General features: G+C 41.2%; 1 protein-coding gene across 1 annotated transcript in view; it reads left to right on the top strand.

Annotated features, from left to right (window-relative positions):
* The window catches only part of LOC139218771 (protein unc-13 homolog B-like), a 46,708-nt gene that overhangs the window by 13,266 nt on the left and 16,586 nt on the right, over window positions 1-16,856 (top strand). The window contains exons 7-12 of the mRNA XM_070850451.1: window positions 6,492-6,767; window positions 6,883-6,973; window positions 14,839-14,885; window positions 15,107-15,185; window positions 16,094-16,168; window positions 16,370-16,589. Coding sequence (XP_070706552.1) covers window positions 6,492-6,767; window positions 6,883-6,973; window positions 14,839-14,885; window positions 15,107-15,185; window positions 16,094-16,168; window positions 16,370-16,589 — 788 coding nt within the window. The remainder of the gene's footprint in view (window positions 1-6,491; window positions 6,768-6,882; window positions 6,974-14,838; window positions 14,886-15,106; window positions 15,186-16,093; window positions 16,169-16,369; window positions 16,590-16,856) is intronic.

The raw sequence follows: 16,856 nt of genomic DNA, 5'->3' as shown, positions 1-16,856 counted from the left end.
GGCAACAAGGTGTAGATTTCACATCTTACAGATTAAACAAATTCAGAATGGATCCAAGACAGCCAAGTTACATCTATGAAGACCAATGCAGAGATGTTATTGACCTTTCCTGTCGTAATAAAGATCATATTGGCCCTTATTGGAACAACCAGGAAATTAAGACATTTCTTGCTCAAAAGGTTGCTGTTTCCCTGAACTCTACTCCTACAGCAAATGCCAATCAGCAGGTATTTTACAACTGTTACCAACCTAGCCAACGGCGGCGTTCATCTACTGGGGTTACAGTGAAGCATATAGATGATGTACTGGAAGAGGAATGGAGGAAGAGAGTGTCTCCAGGAGAAGAGCAACCTAATCGACAAGCCAAAAAGATTTCTTCCCTCATATCCTCTTTTGTGAGCAAAGCATCACAAGTGGAATTGAATAAAACTACCATATCATCTGCTGATCAAGCTCCTGATAAAAATTCCAAAAACATTCTCTCATCAGGTTTCCAAAGTCTGAAGTCAAAGATCATCAAAGAAGAATCTACTGCTGTTGCAACTCAGCCAGAAAGTGTCAAACAAAAAATGCAAGGGGCAGCCACAACACAGGCAAGAATTTTGCCCGCTATACCAAAAACTGCTCAAGTAACTCACCCCTCAATTCAGTCACATACAACTTCACAGAAACCAAGACTTTCACGTCAGACTACCATGGTACAACAAGCAACCCCACCACAGCAGCCTATTGTCACCATGCCATCAGGGTCAAAAGAATCTCTAATTACTGGACCACCTGGACACCTTGCAGCTGATAAGCCAGTGGATATACCAGTAGAGAAACCATCTGAACAACCACAGGCAGGCTTAATGAACTTTCTGAAATCTGCTGTAGGAATAGATGAACCAAAGCCAGATCCTCAGAAATGCTCTCAGACATCTCCCAATCAGCAGGGAAAAACTGCCTCCTTACCAGGCAGTGCTTCTACAAATAAAGAGGCTACAGGAGTTTCAAATCTATTTGGATCAATTAGCAGCCTCTTTAGTAGTGAGACTTCTCCACCACAGAAACAGCAAATGAAACCTAGTGTTACAGAGGGTTCATTGACATTAGCATCTAAACCCAAGGGTATACAGAGACAACAAACAATGGACCAAAGTGGTACCCCTCGGCCAACACAGAGCCAACCTCCAAACAAAAGTATATCCCAGGCATTTTCTCCCAATTCCACAGGCCTTGATACAAGCCAATCAGAAACTGTGCCACCTCCACTACAGATGAAAAATGAAGCAGGAAATAAACCATCAGGTGGACTGTTTGGATTTTCAGTTGGAGAAATGTTGGCAGGGTCAACAGCAGGTGCCCAATCTGGACCTGCGTCAGCTTCAGCTCAACAAGAAGAATCACTTGGTAAAAGTATTTTATCAATGTTAAGTGGGCCAAATCCTCCACAGGCTGCACCTAAAACTGGGCCCTTGCCTCAAGCATGTCCACCAAGTGCAGCTCCACAACCTCCTCAACATGAATCACTTGGGAAAAGTTTATTATCAATGTTTGGAGGATCTAGTCCTCCTCAGCCTCCTCCTCAGAGCAAACCTGCTGCTGGTGTACCACAACAAGGATCTGTTCCTCCAAAGGAAGCCCCAAATACAGGATTCCTTTCAATGTTTGGTGGCCCCAGCACTCAACAGCCTCAAGCCCAAACAGGATCTCTTCTAGGAGGAATTCTGCCTGGGTCCTCAAGTTCATCTGAAAGCCCTATGAAGGGACTGTTGTCAATGTTTAGTGATCCCAGTCCTCCACAACCTCAGCCACCAACATCATCATCTCAACAAAAAGTAGCTCATTCACAAACTCCACTACAAGGGGAACCTCAGACACAAGCAAAACCTCAGGCACAAGGGCAACCAGCCACCTCTGTCCTTGGAGGAATATTGGGGGGCTTGTCTACCTCTAGTGAAAGTCCCAGAAAAGGTTTGTTCTCCATGTTTAGTGGTCCCAGTACTCCTCAAACACCAGGAGCTGGTGGAAACACAAATGTGTCTACTTTCCCAGGGACTGCAGCACCCAAAGAACCTGCAAAGAATATATTCTCTGTTTTAAATGATGTTGTGTCACCTCCACAACAAACTCCCAATTCATCATCTGTTATTGTTACTGATGCTAAAGAACCACCACCTTCCACACAACAAGGTTCTTCCCAAATGGCGTCTATTTCCAGTACCCATGTCCCAGTGGCAGCAGCTACCAGTGAAATGCATGGAAGCCCATCCACTGATACTCCTGTAGATAATACGCAGAGTGTGACAATTAAAGACAATGCAGCAATGGAACCGAATACAGAATGCATCACTGAGCAAAAGCAAAGTAGCACAGAAGGTGCATCCCAGGATGCTGCTACCTCTAAAGAACCACCAGCTTCTGGCCTTCTGTCTATGATCAGTGGATCAGGCCCACAGAGTCAATCCTCACAAGCTGGATTTGTATCAGACAGTCCAGGAACAGGTTTGCTCTCATTATTTTCTGGGCCCAGCACTGTAAGTCCTTCACCTACTGGGTCTGCACCTGGATCGTCAGGCCCCAAGGATCCATTAGCCAAAGGTTTGTTCTCTGTGTTTGGAGGTTCCACTCCTCAGCCCTCTTCTCAGCCTGGAAGTTCTCTTTTAGGAGCAATGTTTGGGGGCCCTTCACCCCAAACAGCTTCTCAAACAGGGGGATCATTACTAAGTGGTTTATTTGGAGGGCCTGCTCCTCAGGCTGGTCCTCCAGTTGGTCCCACTAAAGCTGGAGGCTCTGCTTCTCAGACAGCAGGACCTCAGACGGGGGCATCCTTACTTGGAGGCTTATTTGGTGGATCTGCTCCCCAGGCTACTGGATCTCAAACTGGTGGGTCTATTTTGGGTGGAATTTTTGGAGGATCCACAGCACCCCAGACAGGGTCCTTTGGTGGAATGTTTGGTGGGGCTGCCAACCAAACCTCAACATCTCCAAACAGTAGCTCTATATTGGGAGGTATTTTGGGGGGATCGTCTTCTCAAACAGCTACTGCACAGACAGGTGGATCTGTTCTGGGTGGTGGAGCTTATGTTGCTAAAGAGATACCTGATAAAAGTTTACTTTCAAAGCTTGGAGCTCCACCTGCAACATCTACTGCAACCGCTACACCAAAATCTAATGATGACGAGGAAACATTAATAAGCGACACTAGTTCAGGTGTAAATGTTCTACCAAAACCCAGTGATGAAAGTACAACTGCTCCTGCTCTAGCTGGTCCTGAAACATCAGTGATTGGTAGTGCTACCATAAGCAAAAAGCAGGAAGAAACACCACAGCAGCCTGACAGGACAGTTCAGTGTCTTGGGTCAAGCTTACCCAAAACTGATGGTAATGTTGTAGAAGAGGTTCAAAGCCAAGAAACTGACAAGCCAACTGCTTTAGCTAATGATATTCAGTCTAAAGAATCTGAAATCTGTGCACAAGCACAACAACCTTCAAGACCAGAACTTGTGAGTGGTCAGTCAAGTCAAGATACAATGCCTCCTAAAGTAGAAGAGGAAATGCCAGCCACTCATTCAGTAAGTGCTGTGGTCCAGGGACCACAAAAGCCTCCTGAGCCAGAGAAATCTGTTGGTGACTCATCAGCTGATATAGTTACAGGGTTTATGTCCTCCCTGTTCAAACCAACAGTTACTCCCACTGAAGGTCCTCAGCAACAACAGAATAACTCACTTTTTGGAATAAGTGGAACAACATCCCAAGCTGCTCACGGTCAAGCTGGATCATCACTATTGGGAGGTATTTTTGGTGGGTCTAACACAGAGGCAGCAGCTCCCCAGACAGGGGTATCATTACTGGGAGGTTTATTCAAAGGGTCTGCTCCACAGTCTGGTCCTCAAACCACCACCCCCACCACTGGAGGATCAATATTAGGTGGGATGTTTGGAGGAGGATCCAATACCAAGTCTGCAGGTCCTCAGACTGGCGGATCATTACTAGGTGGTATATTTGGAGGATCTGCGGCAACAGCACAGCCTGGTTCTTTACTTGGTGGCATGTTTGGCGGAGTCACTCCTCAGACTGCAGGATCACAGACTGGAGCATCAATACTTGGGGGCATTGGCGGATCCGTATTTGGGGCTATGGGACAGCCATCTAAGCCATCTGAACCAATGCCAGCTGAGCTCAAGTCAACACCTGGCACTACTCCACAGTCACAGACTAAGAAAGAAAGTGTGCCTCCAATAGTATCTCCATCTAACACTGAGACTAGCACAAATAAAACAGCTGGCTCAACCCTACCAAATAACGAGCAAGGAAAATCGGACAGCATAACAGGTAGTAGTGTTGTGGCATCTGAGGCAGTTTGTCCAGAAACCTCTGCTATCACAAGTGCTTCATTAAGCACCACATGTGACCTCACCCATCAAGTAGATAACACTGAAAAAGAAAAGTCAACTGTTGAGGGAGACATGATATATGAGAAGCCCATAGTCATTAAAGGAGACCCTGAGAGTAAAGAAAGTGACAAATCAGTCCCACCTGATACCCAAGTAGCAGATGCTAACATAGCTCCACCAGCTAATCAGTTGCCTAGCAATTCAGAGCCATCTCAAGCTACGTCTCTGTTTGGTTTCATACCGACACAGAGTGATGCAGGAAAATCTATTGGATCCCTGTTTTCACCAACCATGCCATCAGGTGGTCTGTCAATGCCTCAAGCAGAAGGAGGCGGTGGTCTGTTTTCAGGATTAAAAACCCTTTCTGGAAGCCTGTTTCAAGAGGATAAACCTGTTGGTGGAGAACAAGAGCCACCCACCACTTCATTATTTGGGGCAAAAATAAGCTTTCCTTGGCAGACAGAGCCACCAAAACCACAAGCTGCCCCAATTATAACATCTCAACCTAAAACTAACATCGAGCCAACAAGTGATGAAACACATACTGTACAAAAGATTGCAACATCTGATGCCCAAAAAACTGAATCGGTAGGTTCCACAGATGACATAACAACCCCCCAGATTTGCATCTCCACCCCTGAAGTAGATCCTTCAGCATCCCTGACCCCACAGGAGAAGGAAAGTCTTGTAGAAACGTACCCCTCTGCAGGTCCTACCTCTGGAGTGCAGCTGGACAACCAGTCCGAGAAGGATCTGTTGAATACAAAAAGGCTAGTAGTAGCATAATAAATGGTATTCCCCCTCACCATTTATGATGCATTGACATTTTGCCAAAAAATTTATTACCTGTCCAGCCCTGCAATCCATCCTCACTAGTTTGATTTAATGTTTCGCTCGAGCATATGTATGTCCTTCTGTGTGTATTCTTTGATAAAAGTATTTTTTGTGTAGCATCTACATAATTTTATCTCATTCCAAAACAGAATTCCAAAACAAAATTTACATATTTCTCTAATCATGGGCAATTCACTAATCAATTATTAATTTGTTAAAGTGAGATAATTTCTTTATCCTTTGATAGCTGGAGACTCAGTTTCCCTAAACTATACTAAAATTATGTTAATTTTTTATTGTCATTTGAAATTATGTAAATTTAGTTGGAGCATGGAATTCTGATTTGTGTTGTGTATTGTTTTATATGGTGATAATTGTTTTAGAATGATTAATTAACATAAATCAAATAATTATAATTCTTTACCATTTAGGTCAGAAATTCAAATGTTATAAATAGCTCATTTGCATTTTGCCCCTAAAAATTAAACTGGTTATGAAATGCCAGTTTATAAAAGGTAAAGTTTCAAACACAGATCAACTCTGCGCATTTTATTGTCCATATCCATCTTTCCTTAAACCCCAAATCTCTAAAAGCTTACTAATTATCACACACTCTACAGTATATACTGTATTTGTTGTGTTTTGTGGACAGATGAAAGGAAAACATTGACAATAAAATATGTAGATACTTGTGTGTAGAAGTATACCTTTCTTTGTAAGAATCAGCAGTTTAGCAGGACTTTATACCTCACACCACAAAATAGAGCACATATAGCAAAAGTAGAGCACTCTTATGTGTGATATTTCTAGAAAAACCATATGCAGTGTATGATGCACATGCTAGCACATTAATACACTTTTCACATTTTCATTATTTTCTACCATGCCACAGCCTCCCTGCAAGGTTGGGTATCTTTTTGGGGCATACTGTGGTGTGTGTGTACTATGCCAACTGATCATTTAGAGAGGTTATTAATAAAAGTAGACCATTGCTAAATAGTTAAATAGTGTTATCAAATAATAACTAAAAGTAGATGGGTGGGGTTTATTACAGTCCAGTAACTATTAATTGTGTTGATTGTTTCAGCAGTATGAAAAGCATTGAACTATTTATAAAATGAAGTAGTTTACAAAGTTTTCTTTGTAATAATCCCCACTTATCTAACTTTGGCTAGAAGAAGCAACAAAAATGTTTAGAAATAGTTTTTCACCCACCTCTGATCTCTAAAATGTATTCTGACATTGAATATTTTTCTTACTCCTCTCTCACCATTGTAGTCCAGTGGAAAGTAGTCGCTTTGGGTCATCAGGAAACCTGAGCCAGACCAGCTCCCAGCTTAGCGAGACTGGCCAGGAGAGCACTGGAGGGTCAGAACTGGAGGAGTCCTTCCACTCCTACCACAGTACTGGCTTTCACCCCTCTACCAACGGGCAGCCACGCACCAATGGACACTCTGTTGTCAGTGAACAGGAGATACACAGGCTATCTCTTGAAGTAGGACGGGGTCTGAAAAATGACAGTCCAGCAGAGAGAGGGTTCACTAAACTCCAAAGGTATGGATTTTGCTCAGAATTCAACTAAGTTCCCATCTTCACTATAGTACATACAAAACTGACAGATTGTCTCCATCTCTTTGCACCCTTCTATTTATCAATCCATGTGGCCCAGGTTCCACGATGATGGTCCACCATTACCCTTTTCCCCATCCAGAGTGCGTTGGTTGAAGGCTATCAATAAAGTCAGGGTTCAGCTCCGGGAGGTAGGCAGTGTTTCACTTCAGTTCCTCCACAAATATCTGATCTCTCATCATCTCTGAAGTCTATCTGTCTTACCCATTTTCTCCCACCCTATCACACACACAAACTCACACACACACACACACACATGCATACACAGACGTATGCAAGCACTTGCAATTCTTTGAAAATGGTTGAGTTTGACTTCTTTGGTTGTTTACGATGATGCACTAAAATATATTATAATAATATTAAAACCACAATTGTTTTTTGTTTCAAAACATGTTTCTCCCTCATTACATTACATTCATTCTTTGGAATTGTGACTTTTTGATACAGCTGCTCAGCAAACATACCCTGCTGAAATAGTGAGATGAGATGATGCTGCCAAGTTTTGAAGAAATATCACATTTGTAATTCATTTTAGATGCTTTCTGCCTCTCCTCCCTCCCTCAGCTGTAGTCTTCATGGGTTTTTATTTTCCTCTCATGGCACTGTGATTGTGTGTCTGAAGCACACTGTCCTGCTGATGATTTAGGTCCATCACTCATTGCTTCAGTGACCTATCATTTGCATTATGGTGCAGTCCTGCACTACTGTGCGTGATGAATACAGTGTTCAACTAATTTGTCACTTTATGCCATATTTACTTAAAAGAGTATTTTAGCAGAATCTGTGAAAACAATGTTTTAAGGAACTGCATGATACATGAAAATCTTAAAGAATGAAGCTTTAGCAGAGCACAAGTTTCTTTAACTTTAGCCAAATCTAGAACAATTTAATGGGAGGGAAAGATGTAAGGGATGGAGTAGTGTGCATCATTAGAGCTGTTTGTCCGTAAATCATTTCACGGTTTTGTATATTGTATCATTCTACAGACAAAGGTATTGACTCCCTCAGTAATACGTGATAATCTGTACCCTACTTTTTCTGAAAAATACAGATTAGGCACTTATTGACATCAGTACATCTAGTGTTCTTCATATGAAGAATCAGATGCCATGTAGCCTGATACTGAACTAATCTTCAATTCCAACTCTGAAGTATCTGTTTTCAGCATCAATAGATGTTGAATCTAATCCCGCAAGTAAATCCTCACAGGGTGGTCATAATGAAAACATCAGAATCTCTCAGCCCTGTCCATCCCCTTGCTTAAGCCCTTTATGGCATGGCAGTAAAGGAACAGTTCAAATAGAACCTAGCTTATAATGATTGTTTTGCATGGACTGGTTGAGATGAAAGTCTACTGTAAATGATGGCTGATTGAAGGCATGAATATAAATGGAAAGCAAAGTGAAAGTGCCATTTATTACAGGACAAAGGGAAACACTTAGTACATGGCATGGCTTAGGACGTGCCTGAAAAGCTTGTAATGAATTAGAATTGGTTGTTAATCTGTCTAGTAGTGTAAAAGTGACATGACAAGAATTCTAGACCTGACACTAAAACATCCTCATATACCTGATTACATTCAAGAATGCAATAATATGAGATATGTGGCTTGATTATAGTTTCCTCAGCATACAGGGGCAAATCTAGAGCAGGAAGTGGGATTGGCTGCCAGACCCATTTCCAGTATCTGTTTCAATACTAATATTTGATATGACTGAGCTGTTATCTTAGAATAGAAATTCCTTTCTCTTTACAGTTGTCCAATAACAAGGCAAGGGAATCAGTGACTTTAGAGAAACCAGTGGTGCTGGTATGTTTATCAGGAGTGTTTTCACTTTTTATGAATAGAAAGAGAAACATCACAAATATCAGCATCTGGCAGATGTGAAAACAGAAAAAGAGTGAATGAGACTGTGAGCTGGCAGTCTCACAGCCTCAGATTAGCTTTGTACTGGAATACATTGCCAGAGGACAGAAGGAGAGAGAGCAGAGAAAGCATGCAAGAGGGTGGGAGGGAAGGAGGGATGGCTACTTAACCGAGGGTGAAGTGCTGTATGATCCTGGTCTATCACTGTCGCGCTTGCCATTCCACGTGTAGAAATGAGGGATTCAGCACTTCTGCATCTCTGCCAGTCAACGAAGATCTGCTGAATTGATTGAGGCACAGCAATACATTCAATAATACACCTGGGGATACATTTTGAAGTAAGATAGGGTCACCAGTGCTTATCTGCTGAGCCGCCCTACATGTGGATTTAATGGATCTCAGAAGATGAAATCTACAGGTTGTTCTTGATTATAATTTTTTCCTCGAAGGTATGACTTTCATTTTAGTATATATTTTGTCATTTTATGCACTTAATCTTATATTTGTGTAGACTTTTGTTAAATAATTCAGGGTATAAATGTTATGTTGTATAAATAGAAATAGAAAATATCTAATGTGTCTCAGTTCTTCTACAGAAATTACTGAATATCAGCTTGTTTCAGTGCTCAGTTGATCAAAATTTTCAAAATTTCTTTGATGAGGAGTCATCTTAAGAACTTCTAAAGCAAGACGTCTTTCCATAATCCAGGCCACAGACCATTTAGTAAGGAGAGAAAAGCGATCGCTGCAGGCTATTGCTTTGACTGGCCTGGAAAATGGGCCTGACCCCAAACAGCCTCACAACCTTTCTTTATCCTGGACAATTAACTAATAAATAACTAACCATGAGTTCACATGCAGTGAATCAAGGCTGTCTTTAAAAGGAGCCAGTGGCCCTCAAAAGTTTGGCTAAATGGATTACTTTAAATTAATTCGAAATACCAAATGTGTTATACAACAAATGTATTTATATGTTTGTATTATAATATATTATATTTTTTATATTATATTTGGTATTTAATTAATGTCAGATCATTTATACATGATACTTTAATGGAAAACATAATGCTCCCAGTTAATTTCAGATATCACTTATCTGATTTGCTCGTCAGCTTAATTTCACATTTTGCATAGGAAGTATTCTTTTCTGATTATACTTTTCTGCTTACAAAGCCCTTATCAGGCTAACACACACCTTCAGTGCTCAAATGCTTATTAAAGCCCTCCAGTGCAGGGGTGGGTTAATGTAGTTAGAAAATATGCACTCTCTGAAATCATTTATTTAATGGAATAGGGAATCCATTTACCAAATGAAAGCTTAAGTACATCATATGCATGTAATCTTATTATGCTATCATATGAAATAAATTTTGATTGTAGTCAGCTTGTTAATTCAAACAGTGGATAAAAATGCGTAGAAATCAGCATGCATCCTTCTCAATCCATAGTGCGAGGGAGTTAAAAAAACATCATATTGTTTGTGCATATTTGTGTGTGTTTTGTTTAAGGCTATACTTCAAATCTTTATGCAAATTCAGGAACATTTTAGGAGATGTTGCAGTTGCAGTTCACTGTATACTGTACATATAGTGCCAAAATATTCTAAAGGAATTTCATATTCTGTAGTTCCAACAAATCCTGCTATGTCAAGTTTAAAGTCTTCCCAAGCAGCAGTATTATTCTTCCCTGTCTCTGTCTGATCTTTAGAGGCAGTCAGCAGGGACTGTCTTTGGGACCATTGGTTGTAGGATTTTCTAATCTCTGATGTGATTATTTACATGGTGATGCCCAGTGGACAAAGATGATATCACTGAGCTGTGTCTGTGTCGAAAATGGAGCATAAATTGCTCAACCTATGCCCTTATTAATTTGTAAACAAGACAGTGTTTGTACTTTTTACCAAGCATTTGGTACTTTCCTGGATTATGTAATACCATCAGATAGATTTTTGTTACATTTTTGGAGTAACCAATAATTCAAACACTATAAGTAATGGGTCAGCACTATCAACCCGTGCAGCTGGTATGGGTGTGAAAGAATGACATGGCCTAAGAGGAGAGAATTGACCTGTCATCTAATTACCAAGCTGCCTTTCTAAAGCCTCCTAATTACAGGGATACAAACAGCTGCATGGTACTGCTACTCAGACAGAGAGGACATCAATTAAAGCAACACTGTCTTTCCTAGTTCTATACTTTACTTAGTAATGTAGTGTCTCATAGTGACCTCGTAAACATATAAATATATATCAAATATATTAAAATTACTTCCATCTGCAAATAAAGCAGCACTCTGCACCTAAGCAAATGCATGTAGTGCACAGTCACAATTTATAGAGTGTTGTTCTCTTTGTAATCACAATATAAGAAAATGGAATTGAAATGATCTTATTTTTCTCACTTAACTGTCTGGTCTGTTGGTCATAAAAAGAATTCCAGTAAATTAAAAAGAATTGAATTAACAATGAAACTTTTATTTGATTCTTTGAGTTTTCATTATACTTTCATGAGTTGAATTCTTGATTTGGTGGTTTGATAATTAAGTTTGGTTGCTATTTTATACCAGAGACATGAATAGCAGAATAGATACATGGCGGAACTACTAAACAAATATGCTACAAATGAGATATATCTAGTAAATGTAACACACAACAAATGGAAATCAGTGTCTGGGGTTTTCACTGTTTTGTCAACGAAATAACTTGATATCCATTTTTCTTTTGTCAGTCAGTGTGTAGACACTCAATCATTTGAAATGTAAGATGTGGGGTTATGCTTACACCAACCTAAAGAGGAGTCACTGAGGCACTGGTTTGTCTATGTGTGGGAACAGCTGATCGAGATTGCCACTTCGCAGGGATGTTCCCCAGAGGAAACCTCAGTGGACAGGATGAACCCTACAAATCAGAGCATCTTCCAGTCTCACCTAAGAGGCGAGACCTGCAGAAGAAGAGCTCTCAGAGCCCCAAAGTGTGGCAAAGCATGCACAAAAAGCTTCAGAAGTGCCTGCAGGGGCTAGAGGATAACTCCATTCATGACCAGTCATTAGTGGACACTGCATGCAGCAAAGATGAGCTCACCCCGTTGGGGGAAAACAGCAGTTCTGATTGCCAGGAAGGCATTGGGGTTGTGGAGGATACTATATCTAGACTTACTGAAAGGATCAGAAATGAAGAAGAGGAGAAGGAGATGGAGGATGAGGAAGCAGAACAAGGCTCTAGTAACATAGTGGAGCATATCGTAAAAGAGCTGAAGGGCATCAACAAGATCCAGGAGGAAATTTCTGACCTGAGGCATTATCTAACATCTGTGCGAGGCTCAGTGGATGAAGTATCTTGTTGTGTCGATGCAGTGCTCAGTGAAATAGGTGAGCTGTACTCTGGGGCTTCAGCTCCACCTAATCCTAGTCCTATTTATCAAACACCCTGCATCAGGCGAGGAGGCCTGGGTAGACAGAATGCCATCACGTCTCTTCGAGGGAGAGACACCAATCCACTGCTGGATCGCAAAGATTGTGTAAAAGATTCAGGATGTATACCATCTCACGGATCACCTAAACAATGGAATATTGGTAGAGTCACCCTCCAATCAGACCAGCAAAAAGATAACTTGGAGCAGAGTTCAAACATGCACATGCTAGGCCATACAAAACCTGACCCTTGCTACCTGAACCTTCATTGTGATCATGACTACCAAAGCACCAGCTCTTCATCATCATGTCACAGTTCCAACTGTCCAGGAGCAGGCTTTCTGTCTGACACAGAATTTGTCAGGTGGCCTTCTGTTGATATGCAGCACAGCATAAGTGGAGAAGGAGGTTGGAGTGAGGAGGACATCTGCTCTTGTGCAAACAGTCGAGAAGAGCTAGGGAATTGTTTAGGTGTTTGGGACAGGCATGGCACAGAGGACACACAAAGCAGCACACCAGGTCATTCTTCACACAACAGCTCCGAACATCTCACTTTGCTGTTTGGACACCATTATAATTCTCCTTCAAGTTCTTCCAGTATGTTGGACTGGAGACCCCCTAGACGACAAACTGAGGAAGAAAACTTGGAGTGTGACTGTTCTGCCAACTGCCCCTACTCACGTAGTTCTGGTTACCACACCATGGATGCTTGCGCAAATGAACTGGATAGTGGGCCCTCCAGGAGTCTGAGTTGCTACACTGTGTTACTGACAGACTGTGATGATGGTTACTTAGAGCCAAATTCACAGTGCGATGACTGTCCATCGTCTTGTGACACTCTTGATCTGGGATCTACTGACAGTTTGGACAGGGAGTGGACAGATCACAGCGTCTCCAGAGATGAAGCTGGAGACTCTTTGTCACATAAGTCTTCTGAAATAGATCCTGACAGCCCAAAGACCCCAATTGCAGGTTTTGACGTAACAACTTTTAGCAAGGCTGTACTCACTTTCAGGTCAGCTTTGAAAGGCGCTTTGAAAAAGTTAGAAGGATCCAACCTTGAAGGTCTTAAAGATGATAGTGGGTCTGAGGCATCTCCATCCCCACTTAAAAAAGCCAATGAACTCAAGCAGGAGCAGAGCAGTACTGAGTATACGGAGGAAGAAATGCGTTTGACAGAGAATCACACTCAGGTTGGCACTCCAAAGGAGGAGAGTGAAGCTTCAGTCTACATGGATTGTAGTGAGACATATGCAAACCTGCAGTTGTCTCTTCCAGCGTCCCCCCATGACGCAAGTCAGTCTCTCTGCACCCCAACTGAGTATCACTCTGTTGAGATTTCACAGGGCAAAGAAGAGTGTCCAACAGATGGGGAACTGTCCAACCTTGATTTAACACCAGACCATTGTCCAGCAATGCAAGGCGAGAGTCCACTGGGCTCAGTGCTCAGCACAGATGAGGTGCGTCTAAGTCCAATCAGAGAAAACCACATTTTTGACGAGGTAAATCGAGGAAAGCCTAACGATGCCAGTCACAGAGAATGTATAGTTAATTTCCACCGCATTCTGAGGGAAAAGAGGCAAACCCGTCATAGACTGTCCAAATCTGCTCAGGGGTCCCAAGGGTCCCATGGCTCTCAAGGGTCTCAAGGATCCCAATGTCAAGACGAGTTCATCCCAGGTATTACTAAAATTTATTTGACTTTAATCACTGGCAAGCCTTGTAATAACACCAAAAAATGCATCTTGACATGTTTAATGATCTGATTTAATTTACATATGTAGCACTGAGATTAAATGTATATATTATTATACAGGTGTCATCTATAAACACGTGCTAATTTGATATCATTGGTTGATTAGTTCCCTCGTTAATTCATTGACTTGAAAAGAGAGTAAAGTAGTTTGCCCACACGATTTCTACTCCACACGATTTCTAAGTCTTCTGTGGTTTTCTTTTCTTTGCAGAGTGTGGGAGAGAAGATAATCAGGTTACTCAATATTTAAGCTAAAGTTATTTGTTCTGTTGATTTTGATTGTTGTCAGATAAATGTGTTGATTTTTTTTTTTCTCCATTGCTTGTCTTTGTCAAAGGGAATGCTTGTGTGCTGTTTAAAGCACTCAAAGCCACACTATGAACATGGTGATGGTTATATGGGGAGATTATGTAATATTTATTGAAAACTTTTCCAGACACTATCAGAAAGTCATACTGTGAGAGTGAACCCCAGAGGGATCTCCACTTTTAATCTGAGAGACAGATGTACAGACACTGATCAAAGACTTTACCTTTGAGGATTAAGTAAAAGAACTTGTGCACATGTGGAATCCCCCAGTCAAAAGTTTGGTGGATTTGTGAAATTCATGCAAATGTTTGCTTTTATCTATTTCTTCTAAGTTATCTGGGGTGTGGGCAAAAAATGATTTAAACAGACCTGTGAATTAGAACTTACTCTGTGGGTTTTATATCTGCGTTACAGTGATCCACCATCACATTTCACAAACATCTTTTACAATTAAAGCGTCCAGCAACATTTCTTTGATCCTGTGTTTTAAAGGCATCATCACTTATTTCTTTTTTGACTTTGCATGTTCTGTAACATCAGAGAGGTGAAACTCAACCAAATGTAACTTTCCATTACCTCTCACGTCTCATAATATCCTGTTATATGTCAGCTGTTGTGTGTCCTCAGCTTTAACTCTCACATTTGAAATCTTGTAGGTTCGAGATGAAGAGCCCAATGCTAGACAGGCATGGGTCAAACCAGGGTGAGTTGTATGTTAACACCAACATTTGGTTAGCTTAGCACAATTTTTGCAAATTTTAATAATAATGACACAATAAATTGCATCAAATGAGCATTTTAATATTAGTGACCATGCCATGTGACCATGTTGTGATTACACTGGAAATGCGCAGCTGTGCAGTGTTGGGTTGTTATATTTGAGGACTTTCAATTGACTTTTATACTATTTTTGTTGGTGCACAGTGGCGGATCTGGTCTGTATGGAATTGACAGCATGCCAGACCTACGTAAAAAGAAGCCCATTGCCTTGGTCAGCGATGTGGTCAGTACTAACCCATCCTTCCTTTGCTATATATACTGTGTGTCATATGTCATCCTGTTTGTTTTCTTCTTTGTTTCTGAGTGCAAGTCTTTCTATTTGTAAGACTACCACAGAAGTCACAGTTATTCTTTTACCTTTGAACTGAATTAGGGATGAGATTGTTATCAACAAATGGAGACAAATATGAAATCAGACTGCTAATTTCTTTCTCCCTCCTCTCTTAAACCCGAAACTATTCCCCACAACTCTCTTGAATGCATTCATTCTCCTTGGTCAGGCTATGGTAAGTTATTAGAACCCAGTTGCAACTCCCCTTTCTACTAAAGTGCAAAATATCAAGTAGGACAATTAAACAGTAGTTTCCTTAAACATGAATGCCTTTAGCATGTTGATCGCAAACCTCTTGTTTAACAGTAATGAAAACATTTGCATGCATCCTCTTGCTGCAGCTTTCCTTCCTACTTGATATTATGATTTAATCTATAATCAAGAAATCACCCCCCCCCCCCCTTTATTTTTGGTTTGTATTGTATTAGCCATGTTGCAGACCAATAACAAAAGCACAAGAGTAGAATATGCTACTAACACTCCCACAAAACCTTCTGGCTGCTGGTTTTGTTTTCTAGTGCTGATGCTGGTATAACATTCTCCTTTTTAGTAATCTCCTCTTCACGAGTTGCTTAAAACTAATAATACTCACATGGGTTTTCTTCATCATCATCTAGTAAGAATTCATCAGTGGTACAATAGTATTACAATAACCATACTCACCACCCTTACAACCACATTTTTAACCATACTGACCTTTACTGTTGCAGTAATATTTTGAGCTGCGCTTGGCTGTGGGTTGTATATGAATTTAATAAATGCTAAGTAAGCCAAAATGTCCTTTGTCATCTATTGTTCAGTCTCTCGTCCAAGCCAGGAAGGCGGGGATTGCATCTGCCATGGCTGCACGGTCTTCAATCAAGGATGAGGAGCTGGTGAGTACAACATTATGGAATGATAATATCGTCAGTTTCACAAAAAAAGATTGGAGCTTCAAATTTATTTCACATGCTTCTGGTGCTGTAGGAGTCATGTGTTACCTAGTGCCCTGCCGTCTGTGTCTCTCTGTGGCTACTGTGGTTCCCAATAATTGCATCATTAATTCCATGCATTAAAATTATGTCTCTCCTCTGTAGAAAAACCATGTGTACAAGAAGACTCTGCAGGCTCTCATTTATCCCATATCCTGCACTACACCACATAACTTCGAGGTGTGGACTGCCACCACACCGACGTACTGCTATGAGTGTGAGGGGCTGCTGTGGGGAATAGCCCGCCAAGGCATGCGTTGCTCTGAATGTGGGGTCAAGTGCCATGAGAAGTGCCAAGAACTGCTGAATGCCGACTGTCTACAGCGTGAGTACTGCCCAGAAAATGTTTAAGCCGAGATCTCACAAGGCATCTAACAGGCATTGTCACTAAAGCTGCTAAAGCTTGCTAGGTAGGTACAAAGGTTCATGGATTGGTTGTGAGCACTTTCACCAAAATTTCAGACAAATTTCCTGAAATTGTGAAACTTTTATTTGCTCAACAGCATATAGATAGCTGAGGCATCTTGTTACATGCCGCGCTACGAGTGAGATAAAACTGTGTTTTTTAAATCTATATGTAAAACTTTTTGTT

Source organism: Pempheris klunzingeri, chromosome 19 (assembly GCF_042242105.1).
Source record: "Pempheris klunzingeri isolate RE-2024b chromosome 19, fPemKlu1.hap1, whole genome shotgun sequence".
NCBI lineage: Eukaryota > Metazoa > Chordata > Actinopteri > Acropomatiformes > Pempheridae > Pempheris > Pempheris klunzingeri.
Note: the sequence above shows the minus strand (reverse complement) of the source record. Positions and strands in the feature narration are given on the sequence as shown.